The sequence below is a fragment of the Capricornis sumatraensis genome, chromosome 2, assembly GCF_032405125.1.
Source record: "Capricornis sumatraensis isolate serow.1 chromosome 2, serow.2, whole genome shotgun sequence".
NCBI classification, from domain to species: Eukaryota; Metazoa; Chordata; class Mammalia; order Artiodactyla; family Bovidae; genus Capricornis; species Capricornis sumatraensis.
Window position 1 is genome coordinate 202,933,985 of NC_091070.1, and position 18,328 is coordinate 202,952,312.

The following is an 18,328-nucleotide window of genomic DNA, read 5'->3' on the forward strand; positions in this document are numbered from 1 at the left end:
AAGCAGAAGATACTAAGAAGAGGTGGCAGGAATACAGAGAACTGTACAAAAAAGATCTTCACGACCCAGATAATCACGATGGTGTGTCTAGAGCCAGACATCCTGGAATGTGAAGTCAAGTGGACCTTAGGAAGCATCACTACGAACAAAGCTAGTGGAGGTGATGGAATTCCAGTTGAGCTATTTCAAATCCTGAAAGATGATGCTGTGAAAGTGCTGCACTCAATATCCCAGCAAATTTGGAAAACTCAGCAGTGGCCACAGGACTGGAAAAGGTCAGTTTTCATTCCAATCCCAGAGAAAGGCAATGCTAAAGAATGCTCAAACTACTGCACAATTGCACTCATCTCACACGCTAGTAAAGAAATGCTCAAAATTCTCCAAGCCAGGCTTCAGCAATACTAGAACCACGAACTTCCAGATGTTCAAGCTGGTTTTAGAAAAGGCAGAGGAACCAGAGATCAAATTGCCAACATCCGCTGGATCATGGAAAAAGCAAGAGAGTTCCAGAAAAACATCTATTTCTCCTTTATTGACTATGCCAAAGCTTTTGACTGTGTGGATCACAATAAACTGTGGAAAATTCTGAAAGAGATGGAATCCCAGACCACCTGACCTGCCTCTTGAGAAACCTGTACTCAGGTCAGGAAGCAACAGTTAGAACTGGACATGGAACAACAGACTGGTTCCAAATAGGAAAAGGAGTACGTCAAGGCTGTATATTATCACCCTGCTGATTTAACTTCTATGCAGAGTACATCATGAGAAACACTGGGCTGGAAGAAACACAAGCTGGAATCAAGATTGCCGGGAGAAATATCAATAACCTCAGATATGCAGATGACACCATCCTTATGGCAGAAAGTGAAGAGGAACTAAAAAGCCTCTTGATGAAAGTGAAAGAGGAGAATGAAAAAGTTGGCTTAAAGCTCAACATTCAGTAAACAAAGATCATGGCATCTGGTCTGATCACTTCATGGGAAATAGATGGGGAAACAGTGGAAACAGTGTCAGACTTTATTTTTGGGGGCTCCAAAATTACTGCAGATGGTGACTGCAGCCATGAAATTAAAAGACGCTTACTCCTTGGAAGGAAATTTATGACCAACCTAGATAGCATACTGAAAAGCAGAGACATTACTTTGCCAACAAAGGTCCGTCTAGTCAAGGCTATGGTTTTTCCAGTGGTCATGTATAGATGTGAGAGCTGGACTGTGAAGAAGGCTGAGCATTGAAGAATTGATGCTTTTGAACTGTGGTGTTGGAGAAGACTCTTGAGAGTCCCTTGAACTACAAGGAGATCAAATCAGTCAATCCTAAACAAAATCAACTCTGAATGTTCATTGCAAGGACTGATGCTGAAGCTGAAGCTCCAATACTTTGACCACCTGATGACAAGAGCTGACTCATTAGAAAAGACCCTGATGCTGGGAAAGACTGAAGGTAGGAAGAGAGGGGATGACAGAGGATGAGATGGTTAGATGGCATCACTGACTCAATGGACATGAGCTTGAGCAAGTTCCGGGAGGTGGTGAAGGACAGGGAAGCCTGGCTTGCTGCAGTCCATGGGGTCACAAAGAGTCAGACATGACTGAGCAACTGGACAACAAATAGCTAATGTGAGATAATAACATACTGGCTATCTTTTGTTAAAGTCCTTTACTGTTCAAGATGATACTGAAATACTTATTGCTTTATGATCCAATACAATTTCTGAAGTCCAAATAATAAAAAAAGACATGATTCTCTATGAAAGTGGGCTTACAATATTCACACGTGCCACAGACCTTTGGACAAGATAAGACTATTAAGTCATTTGCTGTATGACATTCTTTCCTTCATATGGAAAAAAAGACATACTTGATAGCCTGTCATTAAGAGTATGGTGCCATTCCATTCCCAAGAGATCACTTAGTTAAGACAAAGGAAAGAAATAAAGTGAAAGGTTGCTCGGTAAAGTTTTTATATTTTGTCGTGAAAAAAATTGTATACCTAGTATTTTGTATTATTTCTCAATACCATAATTGAGAAATGAAAAGCAAGTGGTTGATATCACTGTCATTCATCTTAAATACTAAGAGTGGAAGGCATGGGGAGAAATGGAATACATTACTAATGGAATGTAAAATGGTAAAGCAAGTTTGGAAAACAGCCTGGGAATGTCTCAAATATAGGGACAAATATAGGACAAATATAGAGTTACCATATGGCTCAACAATTCTACTGCTAGGTATACATAAAGCAAAGAGAAATAAAAGTTTTATGTCCACACAAAAACTTGAATATGAATGTTTAAAGCAGTGTTATTCACAATAGCCAAAAAGTGAAAGCAATCTAAATGTCTCTTCAACGGATGAATGAATTGTGGAATTAAAGAATCCTGCTCAAATTGAAGGGCGTCCCTGGTAGCTTAGTGGTAAAGAACCCACCTGCAAATGCAGGAGACAAGAGACTGTGGGTTCCATCCCTGGGCCAGGAAGATCTCCTGAAGGAGAAAATGGCAACCCACTCTGATATTCTTGCCTGGAGAATCCCATGGATAGAGGAGCCTGGCAGGCTACAGTCCATGGGGTCACAAATCTGCCACGCAGCCTCAATTATTCCAAATGGGAAGAGATTACACCAGATCTCCAACAGACAGGTGCCTCTACTACCCAGAAGGAAGAAGAAAACTCTCCACCCCATGATAGCCCAGCCAATCAGAGCCTGTAGCAGTAAAACCAATGAAAAGCCTCTATACTCTGGACTCCCAGCTTCCTCCGATGGACTCTCTGGTTATCACAGCAACAACTCCCAAATTTCCACCCCAGCTGCCCCAGTAAAAGTAAGTTCCCCTTCCTCTAAAAAAGCAGGTTACTCTTTCTTGTTCTCTGGATTTGCCTATGGTTTGCCATAGATTGCATTTCCCAAACAGCAATTCCTCTGGTTGTTGTTCAGCCGCTAAGTTATGTCCAACTCTTTGCAACACCACAAACTGCAGCACGCCAGGCTTTCTTGTCCTTCCCTACCTCCCAGCTGCTGCTGCTGCTAAGTCGCTTCAATCGTGTCCGACTCTATGCGACCCCATAGACAGCAGCCCACCAGGCTCCCCCATCCCTGGGATTCTCCAGGCAAGAATACTGGAGTGGGTTGCCATTTCCTTCTCCAATGCTTGAAAGTGAAAAGTGAAAGTGAAGGCGCTCAGTTGTGTCTGACTCTTCGTGATCCCATGGACTGCAGCCTACCAGGCTCCTCCGTCCACGGGATTTTCCAGGCAAGAGTACTGGAGTGGGTTGCCATTGCCTTCTCCATCGCTATCTCCCAGAGTCTCCTCAAATTCATGTCCATTGAGTTGGTGATGCTACCCAATCATCTCATCCTCTGTCGCCTCCTTCTCCTCCTGCGCTCAATCTATCCCAGCTTCAATGCCTTTTCCAATGAGTCAGCTCTTTGCATCAGTTGGCCAAAATACTGAAGCTGAAGTTTCAGTAACAGTCCTTCCAATGAATATTTAGGGTTGATTTCCTTTAGATCGACTGGTTTGATCTTCTTGTTGTCCAAGGGACTCCCAAGAATCTTGTCCAGCATCACAATTCAAAAACATCAATTCTTCAGTGCTCAGCCTTCTTTATAGTCCAACTCTCACATCTATACATGACTACTGGAAAAACCATAGCTTTAACTATATGCACCTTTGCTGGCAAAGAGATGTTTTTCCTTTTTAATACATTGTCTAGGTTTGTCATAGCAAGGAGCAAGCATCTTTTAATTCCATGTCTGCTGTCACCATCTGCAGTGATTTTGGAGCTTAAGAATACAAAATCTGTCACTGCTTCTACTTTTTCCCCTTCTATTTGCCATGAAGTGATGGGAGCAGATGTCATGATCTTAGTTTTTTGAATGTTGAGTTTTAAGTCAGCTTTTTCACTCTCCTCTTCCACCTTCATCAAGAGGCTCTTTAGTTTCTCTTTGCTTTCACCTATTAGAGTGATATCATCTGCACATCTGAGGTTGTTGATATTTCTCCTGGCAATCTTGATTCCAACTTGTGATTCAACCAGCCCAGCATTTCACATGATGTACTCTGCATACAAGTTAAACAAACAGGGTGACAATATACAGCCTTGTCATACTCCCTTCCCAATTTAGAACCAGTTGTTCCATGTCTGGTTCTGGTTGTTGCTTCTTGACTGACATACAGGTTTCTCAGGAGACAATAAAATGGTCTGGTATTCCCATCTCTTTAAGAATTTTCCAGTTTGTTGTGTGATACACAGTCAAAGGCTTTCATATATCCAATGTGAAACAGAAGTAGATGTTTTTCTGGAATTCCATTGTTTTCTCTATGATCCAGTCAATGTAGGCCATTTGATCTCTGGTTCCTCTGCTTTTCTAAATCTAGTTTGTACATCTGGAAGTTCTCAGTTCACATTCTGCTTAAGCCTAGCTTGAAGGATTTTGAGCATAACCTTAAGCACACAAAATGAGTAGAACTGTATGGTAGTTTGAACATCCTTTGGCACTGCCCTTCTTTGGGGTTGGAATGCAAACTGACATTTTCCAGGCCTGTGGCCACTGCTGAATTTTCCAAATTTGCTGGCATATTGAGTACAGCACTTTAACAGCATCATCTTTTAGGATTTTAAATAGCTCAGCTGGAATTCCGTCACCTCCACTAGCTTTTTTTTGTAGTAAAACTTCCTAAGGCCCACTTGATTTCACACTCCAGGATGTCAGGCTCTAGGGGAGTGACGACACCATTGTGGTTATCTGGGTCATTAAGACCTTTTTGGTTCTTCTGTGTATTCTTGCCACCTTTTTAAAATTGCTTCTGCTTCTGTTAGGTCCTTACCATTTCTGTCCTTTATCGTGCCCATCCTTGCATGAAATGTTCCCTTGATATCTCCAATTATCTTGAAGAGATCTCTAGTTTCTATTGTTTTCCTCTACTTCTTTGCATTGTTCATTGAAGAAGGCCTTCTTACCTCTCCTTGCTATTCTCTGGAACTCTGCATTCAGCTCGGTGTATCTTTCCCTTTCTCCCTTGCTTTTCACTTCTCTTCTTTCCTTAGACAACCACTTTGCCTTCCTGCGTTTCTTTTTCTTGGGGATGGTTTTGGTCATTGCCTCCTGTACAACGTTATGAATCTCTCTCCATAGTTCCTCAGGCACTCTGTCTATGAGATCTAATTCTCTGAATCTATTCATCACCTCCACTGTATAATCATAATTGATTTGACTTAGGTCCTACCTGAATGACCTAGTGTTTTTCCTTACTTTCTTTAATTTAAGCCTGAATTTTGCAATAAGGAGTTGCAGATGCCACAGTTAGCTCCAGATCTTGTTTTTGCTGACTGTATATAGCTTCTTCCTCTTCAGCTGCAAAAAACATAATCAATCTGATTTCAGTATTGATGATTTGATGATGTCCATGTGTAGAGTCGTCCGTTGTATTGTTGGAAAAGGGTATTTGCTCTGACCACTGTGTTCCCTTGACAGAACTCCATTAGCCTTTGCCCCGCTTCATTTTGTACTCCAAGGCCAAACTTGCCTGTTACTCCATGTATCTCTTGACTTCCTACTTTCGCATTCCAATCCCCTATGATGAAAAGGACATGCTTTTTCAGTGTTATTTCTAGAAGGTCTTGTAGGTCTTCATAGAACTGGTCAACTTCAGCTTCTTTGACATCAGTGGTTGGGCCACAGTCTTGGGTTACTGTCTTGTTGAATGGTTTTTGCCTTGGAAACTCATCAAGATCATTCTGTCATTTTTGAGATTGCACCCAGGTAGTGCATTTCAGACTCTTCTATTGACTATGAGAGCTTTCCTCTAAGGGATTTTTGTCCTTAGAGGACATCCTCTAAGGACATTTCCTCTAAGGGATTCTTGCCCACAGTAGTAGATATAATGGTCATCTGAATTAAAAATTCACCCATTCCTGTCCATTTTAGTTCACTGATTCCTAAGATGCTGATATCCACTCTTGCCATATCCTGATTGACTATGTTCAATTTACCTTGATTCATGGACCTAATAATCCAGGTTGCTATGCAATACTGTTCTTTACAGCATCAGACTTTACTTTCACCACCAGACACATCCACAACTGAGCATCGTTACCACTTTGGTGCAGCTGCTTCATTCTTTCTGGAGCTATAAGTATTTGCCTTTTGCTCTTCCCAAGTAGCATATTGGACACCTTCCAAACTGGGGGGCTCACCTTCCAGCATCATATCCTTTTGCCTTTTCATACCATTCATGGGGTTCTCATGGCAAGAAGACCAGAATGGTTTACCATTCCCTCTTTCAGTGGGCCACGTTTTGTCAGAACTCTCCACTATGACACGTCCATCTTGGGTGGCCCTTCAAGGTGCAGCTCATAGCTTCACTGGGTTACACAAGCCCCTTTGCCACAGCAAGATGTGATCCATAAAGGGGAATTCCTATGGTACTGTAGAATAAATTCACTTTTGCTGGTAAAATAACTGGCTATTGTATGATTAAAGTTGACATATTTGGTGGCAAAGCGGGGTCCAAAGGAGGCAAACTCTGAGAGACTAGGGCTCCTAGAATCAAGCGAGGTAACCTGCACTAAGTCACCTGTGCTTATCACTCTGCTGAGTTGCTGACTGCTCTCAATTTGGAGACTGTTCTCTTGGATTCCAAGCCCCACTCTTTTGTGTTTGGAGCTCTCTAACTTTATTCAGGCTCTGGGAAGGCTTTGTCCTCTAAGGGGAAAGATTTCATCTGTCTGGCGCAAGGCTTTATCCTTAGTACTCAAGTTGTTTTCTGGAGCATGTGGTAGCTAGGTTCTCTGTTGGAGACTGAGCTAACGGGGAACTATTCCTTTTGGAATCTGGGCAAAGGCTCTATCAACTTTCTTGGGTTTCTGAGAGAACTTAGGGAAATGGGAACCCACTCATCTAACTGCTCTGAAGGCAGTCCTCCTTTGGAGACTCGGGCTAGTTCATGTTTAAAAACTGTGGACACCCTTCACTGCATTTTTAACTAAGTGGGCTAGACAAACTAAAAGTCATTAGGAATTACAGCTGCCATTATGGGGAACTTTCAAGCTCCCCAAATTCAAATAAGACTAAATTGGAGGACTACATTCTAAAATTAAAACAAACATTTCACTGGTAACTGGAAACATGTACAAAACTCTAAAATTGCCTCTTTGCAAGATTCTGTTTCTAAATTTGCCAAAATAACCAAAAAAGAAAAAAATCTACCAGAGCCTCAAACTGTTGTATTCCCCTCCCCAACTTCTGGTTTTGGACCATCTGTGTGTCTTCTCCACACACTTTGTCTCAGACTCCGCCCTGGCGGCCATCTTGTGCTCCTGCTCTGACCCCAATGTCATCTTCCTCTCTCCTCTGCAAAAACCTGCCCCTTTAAAACATCAGACCCTCTGAGAATCCAAATGCTAAACCCCGAATTACTGTTTCTAAGACAATTGGAGCAAATACACAACTAAAATGAAGACTTTAAATGGCAATTGTCCTATATTCTTGAAAATAGACAAATAGATTCCAAAACTCTTAGGGGAAATTTTGTTTTCTATTTCCATCTGGTTGGTGAAGTTTTTTGGTAAGTCAACTATGCTGTTCAAAAGGTTTGACCTTTGTTTCAAGTAAGGCCATCTTAAGGGGAAATCTTAACAGAGAGAACTCCAAACCACTCAGGAGACAACAGACTGCTTTCTTTGATTGAGATGCAGAAGTTTCTAAAAGACAACTTGACTCCAGAAACAGTTCTAAAAGGATCCTTATAGTATGCCAGAAAAACAATTTGGGTCAAACTATTCTTCTGAGTTTTGTATTTTTGCACCTGAGACATGGCTAACATTTTAAATGAAACCATCAGCTCCCTGTTTGCATCTGTCTGTGCGCTCATGGGTATCTATATGCGTGTTAGTTGCTCAGTCATGTCTGACTCTTTGCAACCCATGGACTATAACCTACCAGACTCCTGTGTCCATGGAATTCTCCAGGCAAGAATACTGGAGTGAGTACCATTCTCTTCTCCAGGGGATCTTCCTGACCCAAGGGTTGAACATGGGTCTCCTGCATTGCAGGCAGATTCTTAACCCTCTGAGCTACCAGTGTATCTATATATGTATCTGTATATGTGTGGTATTTTTTTTTCTTTTCTACCTCTGGATAGTATTGCTAAAATTAATTCAAAACAGCTTTATTTAATTGGCTTAAAAACAAAAAAAGCAAAACAAACAAATGAGCACTTAAATGAAATAAAATATAACAAAGACCTTCTGGGTTTACATGATACAGTTTGAAAGCAAGTTTGGGGATACTAGTTTAATTAAAACAGGCATGTCCTTGGAGTTACCAGTGTTTGAAACTAATGCAGGCATACAATTTTTATTCTACCTGGGTTAATTGGTCAGATAAATTCATGTTATCTTCATTACAAAATTTGTGAGCAATACATGGTATGATAAAGTTTTTCATGAATGTTGAAAGCAAGTGAATTGTAAGTATGTGAATGACATACAGACTTCCGGGTACATCTTTTAAACAGTTTCCCCAAATCTTTTTGGCATCCTGAAACTTTACAGTTTTGTTGCTGCTGCTACTGCTGCTAAGTCACTTCAGTGGTGTCCGACTCTGTGCGACCCCACAGATGGCAGCCCACCAGGCTCTGCTGTACCTGGGATTCTCCAGGCAAAAACACTGGAGTGGGTTACCATTTCCTTCTCCAGTGCATGAAAGTGAAGTCACTCAGTCATGTCCAACTAGTAGCGACCCCATGGGCTGCAGCCTACCAAGCTCCTCCATCCATGAGATTTTCTAGGCAAGAGTACTGGAGTGGCTTGCCATTGCCTTCTCTGTACAGTTTTGCTAAGTTAAATTAAATAATAGGTAGTCATTAAATATCTAGATCACTCCCAAATAAGATCAAAATACGAGAACATTACTTAAAAACAGGTTCATCTACTTTTGACTTCCTTTACAAAGGACTAAAGATATTTGAGCATTCTTTGGCATTGCCTCTCTTTGGAATTGGAATGAAAACTGACCTTTTCCAGCCCTGTGGCCACTGCTGAGTTTTCCATATTTGCTGGCACTCATGCAGCACTTTCACAGCATCATCTTTCAGGATTTGAAACAGCTCGACTGGAATTCCATCACCTCCACTTGCTTTGTTTGTAGTGATGCTTTCTAAGGTTCACTTGACTTCACATTCCAAGATGTCGGGGTCTAGATTAGTGATCACATCATCATGATTATCTGGGTCGTGAAGATCTTTTTTGTACAGTTCTTCCGTGTATTCTGGCCACCTCTTCTTAATATCTTCTGCTTCTGTTAGGTCCAGACCATTTCTGTCCTTTATCGAGCCCATCTTTGCATTAAATGTTCCCTTGGTATCTCTAATTTTCTTGAAGAGATCTCTAGTCTTTCCCATTTTGTTCTTTTCCTCTATTTCTTTGCATTGATGGCTGAAGAAGGCTTTCTTATCTCTTCTTGCTATTCTTTGGAACTCTGCATTCAGATGCTTATATCTTTCCTTTTCTCCTTGGCTTTTGGCCTCTCTTCTTTTCACAGCTATTTGTAAGGCCTCCCCAGACATCCATTTTGCTTTGTTGCATTTCTTTTCCATGGGGATGGTCTTGATCCCTGTCTCCTGTACAATGTCACGAACCTCATTCTATAGTTCATCAGGCACTCTATCTATCAGATCTAGACCCCTAAATCTATTTCTCTCTTCCACTGTATAATCATAAGGGATTTGATTTAGGTCATACCTGAATGGTCTAGTGGTTTTCCCTACTTTCTTCAATTTAAGTCTGAATTTGTTAATAAGGAGTTCATGATCTGAGCCACAGTCAGCTCCCGGTCTTGTTTTTGTTGACTGTATAGAGCTTCTCCATCTTTGGCGGCAAAGAATATAATCAATCTGAATTCGGTGTTGACCATCTGGTGATGTCCATGTGTAGAGTCTTCTCTTGTGTTGTTGGAAGAGGGTGTTTGCTATGACCAGTGCATTTTCTTGGCAAAACTCTATTAGTCTTTGCCCTGCTTCATTCCGCATTCCAAGGCCAAGTTTGCCTGTTACTCCAGGTGTTTCTTGACTTCCTACTTTTGCATTCCAGTCCCCTATAATGAAAAGGACATCTTTTTTGGGTGTTAGTTCTAAAAGGTCTTGTAGGTCTTCATAAAACCGTTCAACTTCAGTTTCTTCAGCATTACTGGTTGGGGCACAGACTTGGATAACTGATATTGAATGGTTTGCCTTGGAGACGAACAGAAATCATTCTGTCGTTTTTGAGATTGCATCCAAGTACTGCATTTCGGACTCTTTTGTTGACTATGATGGCTACTCCATTTCTTCTGAGGGATTCCTGCCTGCAGTAATAAAAGTAATGGTCATCTGAGTTAAATTCACCCATTCCAGTCCATTTTAGTTTGCTGATTCCTAGAATGTCGATGTTCACTCTTGCCATCTCTTGTTTGACCACTTCCAATTTGCCTTGATTCCTGGACCTGACATTCCAGGTTCCTATGCAATATTGCTCTTTACAGCATCGGATCTTGCTTCCAATTCCAAAGAAAGGCAATGCCAAAGAATGCTCAAACTACCACACAATTGCACTCATCTCACATGCTAGTAAAGCAATGCTCAAAATTCTCCAAGCCAGACTTCAGCAATACGTGAACCGTGAACTCCCTGATGTTCAAGCTGGTTTTAGAAAAGGCAGAGGAACCAGAGATCAAATTGCCAACATCCGCTGGATCATGGAAAAAGCAAGAGAGTTCCAGAAAAACATCTATTTCTGCTTTATTGACTATGCCAAAGCCTTTGACTGTGGGGATCACAATAAACTGTGGAAAATTCTGAAAGAGATGGGAATACCAGACCACCTGACCTGCCTCTTGATAAATCTGTATGCAGGTCAGGAAGCAACAGTTAGAACTGGACATGGAACAACAGACTGGTACCAAATAGGAAAAGGAGTACATCAAGGCTGTATATTGTCACTGTGCTTAATTAACTTCTATGCAGAGTACATCATGAGAAACGCTGGACTGGAAGAAACACAAGCTGGAATCATGATTGCCGGGAGAAATATCAATAACCTCAGATATGCAGATGACACCACCCTTATGGCAGAAAGTGAAGAGGAGCTAAAAAGCCTCTTGATGAAAGTGAAAGAGGAGAGTGAAAAAGTTGGCTTAAAGCTCAATATTCAGAAATGAAGATCATGGCATCTGGTCCCATCACTTCATGGGAAATAGATGGGGAAACAGTAGAAACAGTGTCAGACTTTATTTTGTGGGGCTCCAAAATCACTGCAGATGGTGACTGCAGCCATGAAATTAAACGACGCTTACTCCTTGGAAGGAAAGTTATGACCAACCTAGACAGTTTATTCAAAAGCAGAAACATTACTTTGCCGACTAAGGTCCGTTTAGTCAAGGCTATGGTTTTTCCTTTGTCATATATGGATGTGAGAGTTGGACTGTGAAGAAGGCTGAGCGCCAAAGAATTGATGCGTATGAACTGTGGTGTTGGAGAAGACTCTTGAGAGTCCCTTGGACTGCAAGGAGATCCAACCAGTCCATTCTGAAGGAGATCAGCCCTGGGATTTCTTTGGAAGGAATGATGCTAAAGCTGAAGCTCCAGTACTTTGGCCACCTCATGCGAAGAGTTGACTCATTGGAAAAGACTCTGATGCTGGGAGGGATTGGGGGCAGGAGGAGAAGGGGACAACTGAGGATGAGATGGCTGGATGGCATCACGGACTCGATGGACATGAGTCTGAGTGAACTCTGGGAGATGGTGATGGACAGGGAGGTCTGGCATTCTGCGATTCATGGGGTCGCAAAGAGTCGGACATGACTGAGCAACTGAACTGAACTGAACTGAACTGAAAGATATTTGGGTCTATTGGTAAACATACCACATTGGAAAATTTCCTTGAGGAAAATACATTTTTAGGAATTATTAAATATATTCATTAGTTTGTACAGACTAGTCCCAATTGTTTAAAGCTACCAGAAATAATTAGGGGAAACAACTATATATGCAACACAAGTAAGACAGGTGCTTTTGGTAAACCCCAGTTCGATTCCTGGGTCAGGAAGATTCGCTGGAGAAGGGATAGCTACCCAAACCAGCACCCTTGGGCTTCCCTTGTGGCTCAGCTGGTAAAGAATCTGACTGCAATGTGGGAGACCTGGGTCTGATCCCTCGGTTGGAAAGATTCTCTGGGAAAGGGAAAGGCTACCCACTCCAGTATTCTGGCTTGGAGAATTCCAAGGACTATATTATCCATGGAGTTGCAAAGAGTCAGAGTCTTTGAAAGTGACTTTCACTTTCACTTTTGGTAAGAAAAGGTAGAAGAATGGAAACACATTTTATTGAGGGAAAGAGTGTAATTTTGTCCTAAAGTGAAGCTAATTCAGAATAGGAAAGACAAAAAATAGGACAAAAGCTAAATGAGATTGTAAGCTGTAGAAGATTTATGGGGAAATTTTTTGAAAAATAATTAATCTCTTAAAAGGGCAAAGTTTTCTTGGACTAAGTAGTTCTTTCTTTCCTAGGCTTCATATTGTCTTAATCTGGTCTCTGGTTACTTAAGAAAATGGAATCTTCTCAACATTAAAAGAACCAAGTTTTGCCTACAACTATGTAACTTTTTGTATTTGCCTTTGAAATTTGTTACTTATCGTTACTTTGATCCAACAGATAATTATCATTTCATAATAATATATGATCCTGTTTGATCAAATGTCTAAAACCTTTTGATATTTTTAATAAACTTCCCCAAAAGCAAGTTCCAAATGAAGTCTTTCTGACCTTGAGCTAACTCTGAGATCTTTCTCAGGGTCCCCAGAAAATCTCAAGTCTTTTTGTCAGTTATAGGCAGTTACTGCTTTACTTTAATGCTTTTGCAAATATGTTTTTTCTTTAAAGAGATTCATGTATAAAGCTCTGATAGGTACTCTGAAATATGGGTTTTTGACAACTTTAAGATCATATGACTGAACTGGGTAAGGATTTCTAAAACTAATGGAAAGCAAACTGCTTTAATGTTTTGTTTTCCAGGTGTAAAGAGACCATTTTTCTCCTCTGCTTTAAGTTATCTATAACTCACAGCAATTTGGTAAAGTGTATGCTGGCCACAAAGATTGAAGCACTTATCTTTTTATCCCTGTCTGATTCCCCCCAAATTCTGAAATTCTTATTAAATATTCTTTTTTTCATGACAAAGTATATATCTGTATAACTTCAATGGGAGTTTATTTCAGGAACAGGATGTCAGCAGCAATTGGCCCCTGCTCCTTTCAATCCACAACTGATAAAGACAAACATACTTCTGTATTGTAAAGGTCTAATTACATCTATTAAAAATAACCATGCTCTAGTAGAGCCCCCTTTCTGCAGCACATTACCAGGAGTCAAAGACCCCACCTATCACTCTATAACCTTGACATTTTGTATACCCGAAATGGCACCTTTAAAAGAACTCTCTCCAGCCTCACTGGAAGGGCCCCTATCAGGTATTGTTAACTAAAGTTTGTACTGCTAAACTCCAAGAAGTAGACCCCTGCATCTACACATCACATTTAAAGCAGGTATTGAATCCCAACTGGACCATCTGGCGACATGAAGATAAAGCGCACTAGGATTTGAAGCAGACAGTATCTGAGGCTGACAGCTTTCCCAAGATGTCTGGACCAACCTGGTGTACCTTTCTTTCAGTACTGTCTCTCACCTTGTTTTCTCCCTCCCTCCATGGAAGGACAATGCCCTTATTTTTATTTGCCAACCCCTTGTGAAAGGGGGAACCTCTCTGATTGCTGGATTTGCCATTGAAAACATCAGTCCATCCAAGGGAGCAAAGACCCTTTGGTTCACTCTATAAGAAATTTTACTGGGGTTCCAAATGCTGTGGTTTGTCCAAATTGTTTCCAGAGTCCATTTCATAAAGTCAGTGTGCTAAACCTGCCTAAACTTACTCCCTGCTTCAATCTGACTCAACCCTGGGATGGAAAAACAAGATCTTCTAAACATTTGTATGAAAGGTTCTGTGGAGCTGTCAGTGTAAGTCACATCATTTGTAAACTTGCTGACACATCTCTATGTCTAAGTATCCTCTTGGTGTGTAACAACCTTATGTGTGAGCCTTGGTTCAGTTCAGTTCAGTTCAGTTCAGTCGCTCAGTTGGGTCTGACTCTTTGCAACCCCATGAATTGCAGCACGCCAGGCCTCCCTGTCCATCACCAACACCCAGAGTTCACTCAAACTCACGTCTATCGAGTCGGTGATACCATCCAGCCATCTCATCCTCTGTCATCCCCTTTTTCTCCTGCCCCCAATCCCTCCCAGCATCAGAGTCTTTTCCAATGGGTCAACTCTTCACATGAGGTGGCCAAAGTACTGGAGTTTCAGCTTTAGAACACCCAGGGCTGATCTCCTTTAGAATGGACCAGTTAGATCTCCTTGCAGTCCAAGGGACTCTCAAGAGTCTTCTCCAACACCACAGTTCAAAAGCATCAATTTTTCAGCGCTCAGCTTTCTTCACAGTCCAACTCTCACATCCATACATGACCACTGGAAAAACCATAGCCTTGACTAGACGGACCTTTGTTGGCAAAATAATGTCTCTGCTTTTCAATATGCTATCTAGGTTGGTCATAACTTTCCTTCCAAGGAGTAAGCGTCTTTTAATTTTATGGCTGCAGTCACCATCTGCAGTGATTTTGGAGACCAAAAAGATAAAGTCTGACACTGTTTCCACAGTTTCCCCATTTATTTCCCATGAAGTGATGGGACCAGATGCCATGATCTTCATTTTCTGAATGTTGAGCTTTAAGCCAACTTTTTCACTCTCCTCTTTCACTTTCATCAAGAGGTTTTTTAGTTCCTCTTCACTTTCTCCCATAAGGGTGGTGTCATCTGCATATCTGAAGTTATTGATATTTCTCCCTGCAATCTTGATTCCATCTTGTGCTTCTTCCAGCCCAGTGTTTCTCATGATGTACTCTGCATATAAGTTAAATAAGCAGGATGACAATATACAGCCTTGACGTACTCCTTTTCCTATTTGGAACCAGTCTGTTGTTCCATGTCCAGTTCTAACTGTTGCTTCCTGACCTGCAACAGGTTTCTCAAGAGGCAGGTCAGGTGGTCTGGGATTCCCATCTCTTTGAGAATTTTCCACAGTTTATTGTGATCCACACAGTCAAAAGCTTTGGCATAGTTAAGCAATGCTAATACCCCTATTCCAATGAATAACCCCACAGATGCTATTGTTTATGTGGGAGTCTTATCCTTTCTCCTGGTTATACCTTCATATATGGAAGTTTGTGGAATACCTTTATGCTTAAGCAAGTCATTGTCTTGATAGCTGGAGAGTATGACGACAGTGTACCCTTGCTGTGTTCACTACCTTGTTCTCCCTACATAACCAAACAGAAGCCTCTCATTGGTCCGCTCCATTAAGCCTTTACAACAACCTTAAGGAATAACTTCCAGGAAGCATGCAAGATTTTGGTTTTTTCTCCGTAGGGAGAGTTTTCTTCCTATGATTAGAGTGTCAATGAACAAATCTCTCCCTGATATTAGGAGTTGCTGCTGCTAAGTCACTTCAGTCGTGTCTGACCCTGTGCGACCCCATAGACGGCAGCCCACCAGGCTCCCCCGTCCCTGGGATTCTCCAGGCAAGAATACTGGAGTGGGTTGCCATGTCCTTCTCCAATGCATGAAAGTGAAAAGTGAAAGTGAAGTCGCTCAGTCGTGTCTGACTCTTAGAGACCCCATGAACTGCAGCCTACCAGGCTCCTCCATCCATGGGATTTTCCAGGCAAGAATACTGGAGTGGGGTCCCATTGCCTTCTCAGGATATTAGGAGTTAGCTGACTCCATAACCAACACAATTTCAACTCAGAAATGTTCACCTAACTCATTGGCCAAGGTGATTTTGGATCGCCACATAGCCTTTGATTACTTACTTGCTGAACAAGGCGGTGTCTATGCAAAATAGACAAATAGCAAACACCTCTTGTTAAATGTGGGGACACGCCTCTGGGGAAGCAGAGGCCCAACTATACAAAATTAAAAAGCAAACATATTAGTTACAGCACATTTCACCCAAGAACCTACTGTCTTCTGATTTATTCAACTGGCTACCTTTGGGTTTGAGCTCCTGGTTTAGAACCATCTTGAAAACTGGATTTATAATGCTGTTTTTAATTCTGTTCTGTATATTTGCTAAGTTTTACATCTATTACTTATCAAACCTTTATAAAAAATGACATGCTTAATATGATGATGCTAGCCCAGTGTCTCAAGCTAATTTATAACACTTACAACCTTGACTAAATATGGACTTTTAATGAGAAATTCCTGAGAGTTACTCAAATGTGGCCTCCTGAGGTTTCTAATTTGTGTACCTTCTCTCTGACATGAAATATGACAACCAGGGAAGGTCTGAGGAATAAATTACTGCATGTGGAAATCCTGACTCTTGAGCAGCAATGCTTTTAAGGAACGAGCTTAAGCAAAAGGTGGAAATGTGAAATTAAAGAAATCTCAGCTAAAACTGGAGTCAGGACAGGCCTGTAGGAGGCACTCTCACACCCTACCGTGTACCCTCAATTACTTCAAGCAGTAAGAGGTGTGCCAGATCTCCAACAGAAAGCTGGCTTCACTTTACTATCCAGAAACAGTAGAAAACTTTACTCCAGGACAGCCCAGCCAATCAGTGACTGTAAGCAGTCCAACCAATCAGAAGCCTCTATACTCTGGATTCCCAGCTCCCTGCAATGGACTCTCTGTTCATCACAGCCCCTCCCAAATCCCCTTCTTTTCCCTATAAAAACAAGCCCCCCTTCCTCGTTCTCTGGATTTGCCTATCGTTTACCATAGCTTACATTTCCCAAGTTGCAAAGTCCCCCACTATTCCCAGGTAAACTCACTTTGCTAGCAAAATAACTGGCTATTATATTGTTAAAGTTGACAGGATAAATAAAAAGTGGTATATCCACAATGGAATATTATTTCATCATGAAAAAGAATGAAGTATTGATACATGCTTCAACACAGATGAACCCTGAACATAAAGTGAAAGAAGCCGGTTACAAAAGGTAACACTATGTAGGATTCCATTTATATAAAATGTCCAGGACAGGCAAATCTACATTGATAAGAAGATTTGTGGCTGCCTAGGCCTAGAAGTGGTTAGGGGGAAATGCAGCCTAATTGCAAATGGGTACAGGCCTTCTGGTGTAATGAAAATGTTCTAAAATTAATTGTGATGTTTTCACATTCTGTGAATATACTTAAAACCACTGAATTTTGTACTTTCAGTGGGAGAATTATATGGTATGTAAATTATATTTTAAGAAAGCTGTTACCTTAAAAAATAAAAGTGGAAGGCAGAACACCTCATCTCTAGTGAAACACAGACCCCTGTGACCATGGAGGAGGCTGACTGGACAAATATCCTTTGCTGGCCACTTATAAAAGAGAGGGAACTTTACTGTTTAGATTTTTTTTAATGAAAGCAAGGTGGGGGGGGGGGGACTTCACCATTAGAGGGCTAAGAAATCAGTGAAAGTAATAATTATTTAAAGGAGAAAATGAAAAGGAATTGGTTTAAAAAAAGCTTGTGGGACTTCTCTGGTGGTCCAGTAGTTGAGAATCTGCCTTCCGATGCAGAAGACACAGCTCCCATCCCTGGCTTCCATCCCTGGTCAGGGAACTAAGATCCCACATGCCATGGGGCAACCAAGCCCCCATGATGCAACTACTGAACCTGTGAGCTCTACAGCCTGTGAGCTGCAGCTAGAGAAGCCTATGGCTCACAACTGGAGAAATCCCATGCATTGCAACGAACAGCCCCATGCCACAGTGAACACCCAGTGCAGCCAAATGTGTATACAGCCATATATACATATATACCATACAGCCATATATACATATGCACCTCTTCTGGTTTCTGTCCTTAGTATTCTGCATCTTTTACTCAGTAACTTTAATTTTTTTATTTTTTAACTTTAGGGCTGCACAAGAAGGGAGTTTTGCCTAATTATTGGCTTAGAATTCTCCTATACCTATACTTCCGGGTTCCCTCAAGCAGATGTTGCAAACTGGAGGTTCGTATTTGTGTTACATTTAGTCCACAAAGTGCATGAAAAGTTTTAAACTTGTTAACATTCATAAGACAGGAGATTTCACATAAAAATTATTTTCAGCTTCTCTTGCTGCTGCTGCTGCTAAGTCACTTCAGTCGTGTCCAACTCTGTGCAACCCCATAGACGGCAGCCCACCCGGCTCCCCCGTTCCTGGGATTCTCCAGGCAAGAATACTGGAGTGGGT

General features: G+C 41.4%; 1 protein-coding gene across 8 annotated transcripts in view; it reads right to left on the reverse strand.

The window, feature by feature from the left end:
• Positions 1 to 18,328, reverse strand: part of ST3GAL3 (ST3 beta-galactoside alpha-2,3-sialyltransferase 3) — a 195,290-nt gene that overhangs the window by 131,749 nt on the left and 45,213 nt on the right. Inside the window, exon 4 of one of the 8 annotated variants that reach the window (XM_068965254.1) lies at positions 15,104 to 15,116. The exons of the other annotated variants lie outside the window; for them this stretch is intronic. Coding sequence (XP_068821355.1) covers positions 15,104 to 15,116 — 13 coding nt within the window. The remainder of the gene's footprint in view (positions 1 to 15,103; positions 15,117 to 18,328) is intronic. 8 annotated transcript variants of the gene reach the window in all.